This window comes from Camelus ferus, chromosome 16, assembly GCF_009834535.1.
Source record: "Camelus ferus isolate YT-003-E chromosome 16, BCGSAC_Cfer_1.0, whole genome shotgun sequence".
Classification (NCBI taxonomy): Eukaryota; Metazoa; Chordata; class Mammalia; order Artiodactyla; family Camelidae; genus Camelus; species Camelus ferus.
The window spans coordinates 323957-336373 of NC_045711.1; the positions used below are offsets into that span (position 1 = coordinate 323957).

The 12417-nt window shown below is 43.0% G+C and overlaps 1 protein-coding gene across 9 annotated transcripts in view; it reads right to left on the reverse strand.

The window, feature by feature from the left end:
• Positions 1-12417, reverse strand: part of KIAA0753 (KIAA0753 ortholog) — a 67386-nt gene that overhangs the window by 3725 nt on the left and 51244 nt on the right. For 4 of the 9 annotated variants that reach the window (XM_032497961.1, XM_032497960.1, XM_032497962.1 and 1 more), the window contains exons 14-17: positions 11161-11346; positions 10024-10105; positions 5905-6025; positions 5189-5413 (exon numbers count right to left, since the gene is read on the reverse strand). In XM_032497961.1, coding sequence (XP_032353852.1) covers positions 5189-5413; positions 5905-6025; positions 10024-10105; positions 11161-11346 — 614 coding nt within the window. Of the gene's footprint in view, positions 1-5188; positions 5414-5904; positions 6026-10023; positions 10106-11160; positions 11347-12417 lie in introns of those variants that run through there. The other 5 variants (XR_004326492.1, XM_032497964.1, XM_032497963.1 and 2 more) reach the window with 5 other exon arrangements.

The window sequence follows — 12417 nt, forward strand, 5'->3', positions numbered from 1 at the left end:
CCTCACTATTAACTTGGATGTTACACACTTAGTATTCTTTTCCTGGCCACCCTAGATTACAATAAGCATCCCTGACGTCAAATACAACATTGACAGTCTTACCCTTCTCCCAGATCACGCAGGAGCCTTAGAACACGAACTCCATTTATCCTCTTCCTTACGTGCTACTGTTGTGTATTTCAGATACACACACACACACACACACACACTCTGCCCCCTGAAAGCCACCAGCTTATTGTTTCCGTCACTATTCATTACCTACACACAGATTTTTTCTTAACTTCATGCCTTCATATATTTCTGACCTTTCATCTGTGACTATTCTTGCTCTGTCTGAAAAACGCTCTTTAAATATTTCTTATAGTGAAGGTCTACTGGCAATAAATTTCCTCAGCTTTGTTTGGAACCTTTACTGCCTTCCTTCCTGAAATCCATTGCACTGGGCTTAGATCCAGATTGGTAGCTCCTTTCTTTCAGAACTTTGAAAGATACGCCAGGCTGTCCAGCTTCCAATGAATGTCTCTGTTTCTCTTTTTTCCTTCCTCTGGCTTATTGTAAGATTTTCTCTTTGTCTTCCATTTGCCAGCAATACTACGATATGCTACCCATGGATTTCTTTTTATTTTACTTGCCTGAGGCTTTTAGAGCTTCTCGAATCTACGGTGTGACGTCTTTTGTTACTTTGGGGAAGCTACCAGCCATGATGTCTTTGGATGTGGTTTCTGACCCATTCTCTCTGGCTCCTCTCCCTCTGAGACCCCAGCCACGTGTGTGAGACCTTGTCCCTTTATCTTCTACGTCCCTCGTCCGCTCATCTTTCTTTTCATCTTGTTTTGTGTCTCCAAGCATCATGCTAGATGTTTCCTTCTGTCCTATGTCCCAAGTTTCTTCTTTGGATGTGCCCGATTGTCTATTAAGCCTGCCCAATGAGCCCCCTCACTTTAGAAACTGTATGCTCCCATTCCAGTGTCCACGTGGCTTCGGCCCAGGCCCCAGGTCTCTGCATGCAGAGGCGCAGCTGCTCTCTGGTCTGTGTCTGACTCTCACGTGCGGAGCTGTCATGGGTCTGTTCTTATCCCTGCCGTGTCTCCCTGTTGCCTGGTTGTTTGTCACCATGTACCAGACACTGAATTTGAAAACTGCAGAAATAACTTAAGTTCTAAGATGTTATATATCTTCAGAGAAATTTTAGGTTTGCTTCTGCCTGGTGCCTGGGGCAACAATCCAGAACCATCTCAATGCCGTCTCAGGAGCTGAGTGGAGTCCTGGGAGGGCCTGCTGGCATCCCGGTCACCCTCATTCCAGAGTGTCCCGCTCCAGGGTCCCAAGCAGAAATGAGCAAAGTACACCGAGGCAATACCACCCCCCGGCGAGCCCTGGACTCCCACCTCTGTCCTCTGATCTGAAAAGGACATCGCAAGTGTCACTCATCTCCCTCCAGAGCCAACAACCTAGTGCCAGGCCAGGGGCTCACTTCCCCAGGTCTCTGTCTTCTCCAGGATCCTGGCCCAGTTATTCTTCATTACCCAGTTCCCTTCCTCGTGCCTTCAAGCATATGTGTTTTATTTTTAATCGAGCTTTCTATTAACAGTTATCCTCAGTGGGAGAGGCGGTCCAAATTACCCAGTGCGTCATCACTAGCAGCAGAAGTGATTAACTTGTTTTTATACTTGCTTTGCTTTTTATACTCCCGTCATTAATTCATCCCCAAACTATGAGAGAAATACAAAGTTGTTCCCAGTACGTTAGACAACGTGTCCGTTTTCTTCCTCTCTTTTATCTAACCTCCTCCCATGCCACCCCCGCACCTTCCCCCGGGAGCTACTCCTTGGCCCTCTGTCCTGCTCCAATCTAGACTAGCTGCTTTCTATGCTCACTGAAAGATACTCAGAAATAGCCTTTGCCATCTTTCTAGAAGCTCCACATTGGAGTTCTAAGTTTCCTAACCCTCATCTTCCTCTTTCTCAATGTCCACCTTGTACTGGTGGCTCACACCCTCCAGCAGCTTACTGAGAACTACCTTTTTGGACACTCTGCATAACTTACACTGTCTTTATTCGCCCCTTTTATTTAACCGATAATTCAGCTGAGCACAGAACTGTAGGGTAAATTTTGGAAATAGGCTCTAATATCTTCTAGCAGGGCTGCTACTGACAACAGTGTGCCATTCTCATCTCCGAGTATTTGAATGTGCCCAGTTTTAACTCTCTGGAACCTTCTGGCATCTTCTCCTCATACCAGGATGCCCACATTTCCTTTGGATAACGACATGCCATGATGTGTTCTGTTCTATTCATTTATTCACTTATTCTTTCACACTCTCGCAGTGGACAACTGATGAACCCTTTCAATCTAGAGACTAACGGCCTTCTGGGGATTTTTCTTATAGGGTTTCCTGTCATTTTCCACTCATCCCTCTCCCCTGCTCTCACATTCTGGAATGCCTATTATTCAGATCTTTTCTGTTATCATAGCCTGCACACAGCTTTCATGGCTTTCAGCAGATATCTGGATCTCTGAGCTATCTGCTGTTTTCAAGAATTGGAGTTTCAACTAAGCCTCCTATTTTCTGACTCGCCTGCACTCATGGCTTCTCACACGCACCCAGTGCTTCTCATTCCTGAGTCTTCCCAGGGTTCTTCTGCGCAAATCAACTTGGTTCTTGGCTTCGGCCTCAGCGGGCACTTGGTTCTCCGGACTGCTAAGTCACTTGCCATTTGTCCAACTACCTTCATGGCTTCCAAAATTCTCTTGCTATTTCTTACTTGCTGTCATTTTTGGTTTCCTGCCTTTATTTAGTCTTTCAGTGACACACAGTGGGACAGGGATACCGGGAGCAGAGATAATCGTATGTTCAGTCTGTCCTTCCACCAGAAGTCTCCTGATTTGCTTTTCAAACCAAGAATCCTTAAGAGTTTGCTTTCATTGAACGCATTATCATTATCAAGGCTTTCCTTTCACAATCGCTCTTCTATTTATATCATGTGCTCCTTTTGATCACCAGAACCGTGCTTTTCTCCAGGTGGAGGGAGGAATGGAGACATTAAAAGAAAGAAAAACTCAGCTTATTTCTCCCTCACTCAAGAAGCCATCAGATGAAGTCAACTGTCTCTGGATACTTTTTCAAGATCTGATCAATACAACTCTCATCTCTGAGACACTCAAGTAAGAAACAGAAACAAGAGAGATCAAAAACAATACTCAGATGTGCTGTCACCTGAGGGTCAAGGACAGCAGAGGAGAACGTCCGTAAACTCAGGCATGTTTCATAGCTCTGTCCTCTACATCTTAACCTGTTATCCCTTACAGGCCATGAGAGATTTTCCCTATGTCTACAAAACAACGATGAACAAAATGCTTTGTTCATCAAGTGGTAAGAATGTACAAGGAACAGTCCATCTTTCTTGGGTTGTTTTCCGATCTCCCAATATGTCAGTTAGCCTAACCGATCAAGACAGGTTCCGGGCAAACAAGTTAAGTATGCTATAGGACTGTGTGCTAACACACAGAAGCAAGTCAAGTTTACCTCCTCCCCTCCCCAGAAAATAAATGTGCAGCTCAACCAGAACAAAGGGTCTCATAGTCTTTGAAGGGGGCCCTATATTAAAGAGAAGTCCCAGGACTTCAGGTTAAACTTGAGGGACTGAACATAAGTGATCATCTCTTACCCCACCCCCAACAAAAAAGGAAATAGATAAATGAATATATCAGTCTACAAGGAGAAAAAGACAAAAGTGGATGGAAAATGTCTAAGATTTTCAGAAGATAAAAAGCACATGGAAGAATCAAAACTGACTCAGCAGTACTGAGGAAATTATAGAGGAAGCTGAAACCTTAGGGTCTGCAAAGGGAGACCAAGGAAAAGCAAGCTGATCTGTCTCCCAGAATATCGGACAGACTCTGGAAGTAAGGGAACTGGGAACCATGGAAGTGGAACAAGCTATCAGGCAGGAAGTGAGGACACTGGTCGCGAATTTGCAGGATAAGCAGTTAGACTGACAGGTCTCTACCCCTGCTTCAGGCAGCTAAGTGACAATCCTTCCTTTACCCTTACAAAAGAAGGAAGGTATATTCTTTGGAAAAATATAAATCAGTAATTTAAAATCCAGCCAAATCATCAATCAAGTATGAAGACAGAATAAAGACACTTTGAAACATGTAAGTCTCAAGAAATGTCCTCTGCTACACAAAGCAGGACAGGCTCCATCAAAACAAAGAGTAAACTAAGAGGGAGCCAAGTGCACTAGGAAGTAAGGACCCCAACGTGGGAGGGAGGCCGTCTCACACTCAGGGTGACGATGAAGGCAAGTCCCAGGACAAGAGCGACACCAAGACCTAAAACTGGCCGGGCCAGACTGGGGCAGAAGGAAAGAGGGTCTCAGGAGAAAGGCAGGGGCGGAGGCGAGAAACAGAGATCGAACGTATCTGATCATGAGGAGGGTTATATTGAGAGGTGTTGCTAGTGCGTGTGGAACGTTAATAAACATATAAAAGAATAAGCAAATTAAAAAAAGGCCATTAGTAACTCCCGGAATAGGTCTCAACCTTGTTCAAGAAAGAGATGTGATCACAGTACACCGCTTGGCTCAATGACGATCATGTCTGCATGTCTGTAAGAAAGTGATACTCAGGAGGAATTTAAATCTGGGCCCTATTTCAAAAGGATGGATTTACACATATCTTTTAATTAACTATTTACTTAGAAGACGGCTACCCATTCTTCAAACATTTAGTAGCAGTGGGACTTTGTTTTCTGACTTCACAACCCAGGAGAAGGTGAAACGTAGCTGAGACTGTCGGCCTGCGGCTCCTGCGTGCAAGTTTGTCCTGACCATTGACGATTTTACCGTCACAACTATTTCCTGCCCGGTGATGATTTGTGTTCTCGGGTGGCAGAGCTCTCATTAACAAAAACGGAAACCCGCCCTGCCTTGGATACAGTGCCTCTGCCTAAGGAGGGGAGGCGGAGAACGCTGCTTCGGATGGCCCCGCCCGCGCTGTCCTGCAGTCCCCTCTCCCAGAAGGAAGGCAGTCTGCGGAGAAAGCCTGCTCACTAGCCCAAAAGCAACCACTAGACCTCGAAGGCCCGAAAGCACAGCCTGCGTCCTTGACCTGGTCCTTCTCCAGCCTTTCTGTAAGTCAGCACATGGCACTGGTTCCTCAACAGGGCACATGAGCTTCCACTGACCTTTCCGCTATCAGCCACGGGTTGAAGGAGCCCATGGCCTCGTGCGCCATCAGCCGGAGGTACTGGTCGAAGCGGCCGCAGTAGTCACGGATGCTGCGCCGCATGCCCGGGGGCACGGAGAGGGCGGCTCGGCCTTCCTTCTGCCGAGCATCTTCTGAAAGGGAGAGAAGGGGAGCCTCTCTTTTCTCCGATCTCTCCTCTGTTCCCACACTTTCATCCAGGGAACTGAGAGCAAATACAAACGAGGAGAGCATTCAAAATCATCTGCAAGTGAGTGTAACGTTAGTTCACCCTGACGATCTGACAACCAAAGGTTTACCTTCATTGCTCTTCCTCACCTTGAACAAAACCCAACATCCCATCACCGCCCACTGCTTCCCCTTTACACTGGACTGACCCTCCACACAGGAGGAACTTCTGTCCCACAGACAAGGGAACTCTTACAGCGAATCTTGTAGTAATGACCTGCACAACCCACCTCTGCCAATGTGATGTTTTCAGTCGTTAAAAACAGCTAAATGTTACTGAAAGGCTCCTTAAAATGCAACCTACTCAAGGCCCATCTGATAAACACACTATTTTACTGGGCCACCTTGGAGTTTGGCAAGATGTTGGTCAAAAGAAGAATTCCTGTCTTGCGGTAATTGAAGGAATTCAAAATTTAATGACATTCAAAGGCAACCGGCTACAAGGAGACCGGTCTCGCCCCCACTTACGTGCCGTTGCAGGGCCTCTCCAACACGATGTTCACGTCCGGGTCTTTGCGAGCTGCTGTCTTCGTGATCCTGATTGGATGAGGAGAAAGAGGCCTTTCACTTACTGCTGGGACTTTCTGGTCTAGAAAAGGAGAGGCATAAAATGACAGTATATAAAGAATAGCTGGCGTACGTATCAGGCCTGTCCCCGTGGCCAATAACCTGTGAGGAAGGCACAGGCCCACCTCAGAAGCATAACGGGTGTGGCTAGCAGCGCCAAGCGAAAATACCCTGGTGTCAAATGAAAAGGTGAACTTAAAAGTTACAAAGAAACAAACCGATGAGTCAGTTTTAAGAAGTAAGGAACTCCTTTGGAAGCTTCTGCCAGCTCAGAGGAAGACTCCTTGAAGAGGTCTGTGCAAAGCCAGGTTCCAACAGGATCCAGCCCCCCACCCAAGGAGTCGCAAGCAGCTGGGTTTGTTTTTTAACCTTTAAATGGTTTGATTACTGGAGAAGGAAAAAAACACTCATACCTGAACACTTAATTAGCTGATTTAATTAGTCTCTGGGCTTCGCTGGAAAAATCTGCATGATGATAGTCAAAACACTAACTTATTAACTATACCTTGCAGCCTTGACAACTCTTTTGAGTTTTGGATTATTTATAATTTTAAATGTATTTCAAATGTAGAAAGAAAATTGTCCTCTTAGGTAAGGAGCATGCACATGTCAAACAACTTTCTCCGACTCACGTTTATAAGCTTATGATTTCTTACTCTCAGAAATACTGCATAAGTCAGTTTTGGTAAAAAAAAATTACTGAGAGTACAATCAATTTTCAACTGATTTCAGAAACGAGAGGATAAGAGATATAGATTGGATACTGCACAATTCAAAAATCACTTTAAATTTGGTTTTGTGATGCAACTGAACATATAATCAGAACAACTAGAAACAGACGGTTCTTAATAAGGATTGTATAATTCTGGAATTAAAGTGCCCAACAATTTATTTCAGTTCTTAGCGTTCTCCTTTTAAATGCATACCTAGACTCTAGCAGAGTCAGATAGTGACTAATAATTTAAATTGTCCTTGAAAAGAGAACACCGAGTCCTTGGTAAGGCTGTCTTCCGCATGATGCAACCTAACTGTGGCCAATGGCCAAGCCATCGGTGAAACAGTCACCCTTCAACATTTCCCTTCCCTGCTTCCATATGAAAAGATGCTAAGACGCCCACTGACTCACTGAGCAGTGATCAGAAGGGTCCTCCTTGTGCCAGGCCCACGCTAGGGCACTGCTGGGACACAACTGAATATGACAAAACTCTTGGCCTCGAAGACTCTGTGGCTTAGGTGGGAGAGGTAAGACCCTCTACAAATGGTTCTAACAGGGTAGCACATCCCAGAAGTCTATGGGAGTCACAGGAAAGGAGCAGAGCTCTGGTCCAGGGAAGCCAGGACAAGCACTGCTTAAGTAGCATCACGTGAAGCGGGCCTTGAAGAATGGCTGGATTGTCACGTGAGGATGCAGATGGAAGGTGGACTAGGGCGGGGAAAAAGGCAATGAACAAAGAATGGAGCTGGAACAATTACAGAAAACAAAACAAATTTGTATTGTGTTTTTAAATGACTCAGCTTTCTGTCAAAGTTTGACATGGAGAATACGTTTCCGAGGAAAATCCCCAGATTCATACTCTAAAAACAGTATCTATACATAAGCTGCTGCTGTAAACCGTCTACACCCACAACTTCCTTTACTTCTCTTAACATGCATAGTACTGAGATTCCTTTAGAGGTAATGTTTAACCACATTCACTTCCCTCCTTTCATTGAGTGAAGTAGTAACTGATAAGCATAAGTCAAAGAGAACTGGAGTAACACGTCCCAGGCCAAACTGTGACCACAGCCTAGCACCTGCAGCCAAAATGTGCATGTATGAATTTTTAAAAGTGGAAGAGAAAAGTGAAAATCTTTTCCACAAATGTGTAAGAACAAATGGATATCCATTAGTTGGGGGAAAAAATGAACCTCAACTTCTACCCCAAACCATAAGCAAACTTTTATTCAAGATGGACCACAGGCCTACACACAAAAGCTAAAACCATTAAGCTTTTAGAAAAAGCAAGAGCCTCTTTCCTCAACTTGGGGGCAGGCAAAGGTTTACTGGATGAAAGAAAGCAAAAGCTAGACCAGGAAAAACGGACAGGTTAGATTTTATCAAAACGTTTAAACTGTCTGCCCATAATAAAACATTTGAGAAAATAAACATGGAGCTACAGATGGGGAAAAATATTTGCAAACATTCATCTGAGTAGACTAGTGGCTGCTGGGGTGAAGGGAGGGTGAACGGGGAGTGATTGCTAATATATGCAGGGCTTCTTTTTAGGGTGGTAAAATATTCTGGAATTAGACAGCAGTGATGTTTGCACAATTCTGTAAATATACGAAAAACAACTCTTTAAATGGGTGAATTTTATGGCATGTGAATTATATCTCAATAAAGCTGCTTTAAAAAAAAATACATGTCATATATAAATAGGAGACAAAGAACTCATTCCCAGAATGCATAAAGAATTCCTACAAATCAAAAATAAAAAGACAACCCAATTCTTAAAAATATACAAAAGATTTGGGCACTTCACAAAGGAAGATATACAAATGACTAATAATTACTTGAAAATGTTCTAAACATCATTATTCACCAAGGAAATGAAATTAAAGCCACAAAGACATATCACTACACACCCACCAGAATGGTTATCATGAAGAAGACTGGCAACTCAAATGCTGGCAAGGATCTCAGCAGAACTCAGCATAGATGGGAGCGTAAAATAGTACAGCCACTTTGGGAAAAGGTTGGGCAGGGTTTTTTGGTTTTTTTTTAAAGTTAAACATGCACCTATCTCATAACTTGGCCAGTCTACTCAGGTGTTTATCCAACAGAAATAAAAACTTATGTCCACACAGAGAATATACATGAATACCCTTATAGCGGATTTATATCTAGTAGCCCAAAACTAGAAATAATCAAATGTAAATCCACAGGCAAATGGATAAACTAGATGTGGTGCATGCTCACAATGCAGTATTACTCAGCAATAAAAAGGAATGAACACGGACAGAGGGTGGTAGGCTGAACAAGGCTCCCCAACATGTCCACGCTCTAATCCCTGGAACCTTCGAGTGTCCCCTCTATGGCAAGAGGGACTTTAAGGGTCTTGAGATGGAGAGAGTACCCTGGATCACTGGGCTGGGCCCTAAATGTAATCTACGTGTCCTTGTAATAGGCAGGCAGGGGAAGATTTGACAACAGAAGAGGAGAAGGCAATGTGACAACAGAAGCAGTCTGGAGTAATAGGGCCACAAGCCAAGGAACACAGGCAGCCTTAGAAGCTGGAAGGAGGAACCAGCCCTGCCAACACCTTGATTTTAGCCCTTTAAGACTTACCTCAGACTTCGGACCTCCAGGAACTGTAAGAGAATAAATTTGTTTCACAGCACTAAATCTGTGCTTTAACTTGCTACAAACTTAAGTTTGTTACAGTGGCAACAGGATAAATCTAAATGCTAAATGAAGGAAGCCTTAGACAAAAGAGTAAATACTTGTATGGTTCCATTTATATGAAAATTTTAGAACAGGTAAAACCAATCTATAGTTAAAAAAGAAAAAAAGCATCGTGGTTGCCTGGGTAGTGGGGAACCGACTGGGAAGGAGCATAAGGGAACTTTCTGCGGTGATGATAATCTCTATTTTGAAAGGAGTTTGGGTAACAAAGGTGTGCTCATTTGACAAAACCCATCAAAAACAGTTAAGATTTGTGCATTTTATTATATGTAAATTTTATCTCAAAAGGAAAAGAGTCATAAATAAATATTAAACTCTAGTTGTGGACACACATGTTGAAATGTTCAGGATAACATGCACTGATGTCAGTAACTTTGACTGCATCCCAAAATAAGAAGAATTGATGGATGGATAGCGGGTAAGTAGACATATGATAAAGCAAATACAGCAACACGTTAACTGTGGAATCCAGACGATGGGTATACAAGTGTCTGCTGTAGAAGTTTTTCAATTTTTCTGTATGTTTGAAATTTTTCAGAACATTATGTTGAGGGGACAGGCTGAAGAACACTCACCATTTTTTTCTTCCTGCATCCAAAGATGAGGATCAGTATATACAATTTTATTATATCTTTGGCGAACTGTCTCCTGGTATTTCTTAAAAAAAAAAAAAAAAAAGTTTAACTTATGAGAAAAAAATGAGTTTCATTACAAACCAGAGCTAGTAAGGATGTAAGAGTACAGCAGACACTTGATATAGACCCATTGGCAGGAACAGGTATCTCCCTGGCCAGGAAGTGATTAGTTCATGAGGTGGAGTGTAAAATAAAATGACGCAATTAATGTAATCTAAATCAGCACTGCCCACTAGAACTTGCTGTGATGTGGAAATGTTCCATTTTTGCTGTGTCCATTGCCCACTAACTACCGCCCACTTGAAACGTGAGTAATGCACTTAAATGGCCACATGTGGCTAGAGACTACCATTCTGGACACTTCTGGTCTAGACAGTTCCCCCGAGAAGGTAGAATCAGTTACAAGACTAGGATAAACTATCACATTCTAAAATTTTATAAAACCAACTAAACGCTGTCTTCCCTATAATGTTTCTATTTAGCAGCAAAGCCAAAATGAGATTTAATCATGGTGGAGTTAGAAAGAAAACGCTGAACTAGGAGTCAGGAGACCTGGATTCTCATCCTAGCTCTGGCATGAATTTTTGTGTGACCTTGGCCATATCATTTACTCCCTAATTGTGTCTCAATTTGCTGAGGTTGGTCTGAGTCATGTCTGAGGTCTAAAATTCTCAGAGAAAAGCACTCTACAAACTATTATGGGAATTAAAGAAGGTGAAGTTATCTGTGATTTGCTAGGATTACAGCATTTACAAGCGGATGGATGAACAGGTTGATGGTCTCGTTCGTGGGACTGGGCTCTGGTCCAGCGTTTTCTGCATCACTTGTCAGTGATGAGTTATGTGTCAGGTAGTGTGCTGGTAACTTCATACCTCATTGCGTCCTTAAATACACCCTTACTTATTAGAGAGAGTGAGTGACTTTACCAAGGCGATGCCCTTGGTTGGCAGTTGAGCTAGGATTTAAACTCAGGACTAGATGGCTCTGAAGTTCCAAGCTACAGAAGTATGAGGAGAGCCCCGTTCAGCAGAAGCCAGCCCCGCAGTGGCCAACCAGAGCTGGCAGCCCCAACCTTACTTCCATTTCCTCCATTCGGAGTATCATGGTGTCCAGATATGGGCTGTCCTTGCTGTCCCCCAAGGTGGCTAAGGTGTCAGACTCCAAGATCTTAGAGTGAGCCACAGCCCAGAGCTCATGAGCGGTGTCTTCCAAAAAACCATCCAGCTGACAAAGGTTGTTAGAACCACCATCGGCATCTGTCACCTACAAAGCAAAGGGATGGAAAGGCAATACGAAAACAACAGAAGACTCAGAGATGAACAAAGCCAATCATAATAAACCAACCACCTAGTGGAGTTTCTATGCTAAACCTAACCTCTCCTAAGTCAGTAGCGTCAAGAGCAGTGACACCAGCACAATTTCTAACAGTCATTTAAATAGTGGCCGTCGATCAAGTAATACCGTTACTGTCCATGGAAATTATTGTTAGTACCTGTTTTGCCAATTGGTAATGCAAATACCTCTGTGCTGTACTCAGAAGAATGTACAATGTCTCACATGTCACATACTCCAGAGAACATACTCTTCTGGTCCAGTGCTTTGTAAAAACACCTGTTCACGACATTACAAAGTTCACGGTTTTCTGTGAGATTTTCTACCTATAACCCGGAACAGCTTTACCGGTCTTTCCTGACCTTGTATTCTTTACACTCACAAAGCACGTTACAGCTTGCAAAAGTATTTTTTCATATGTTGCATTTCTTTTGATTCTAATATATGCCTATAATCTGCTCTGAAAGAGGCCTTTACAAGGAATGTCTGGTGGGGAAATGATCGTATCAGGCTCTGGAATGAGACATTTCTGGGCCTGGATCCTGGTTCAGCCCACTGGTTCACGCCTGCAAGTGTGGGCAAGTTTACTTAACCTTTCTGGTCCTCAATTCTTTGGTTTGTTACATGGAAATAATACTCCTGTATCTCAGAGTTACAGGATTACACGAGCACTTGCATGTTGGAACACTTAACAGTGTCAACGGCATGAAGTAAGATACTCTTAATGAACAGTTACTCCATAGTAATTTTAAAAACCTTTTAACAGTTCACAGAAGAAAATACACTAATGGCCAATCAAGATATGAAGAAATGCCTAACCTTAACCAAAGTTAAATAAAAATCAGCTGAATAACCAATACAGTAAAATTATAAAAAAAATCTAGAGACACCTAAACCAATACTACAGGTCTAGTTAATTAAGACGTGTGTATTTGTATATGTAGTATTTTTCATTCATAACATTTAAAGAATGGAGTATCAAGAATATTATGAGATAAAGAA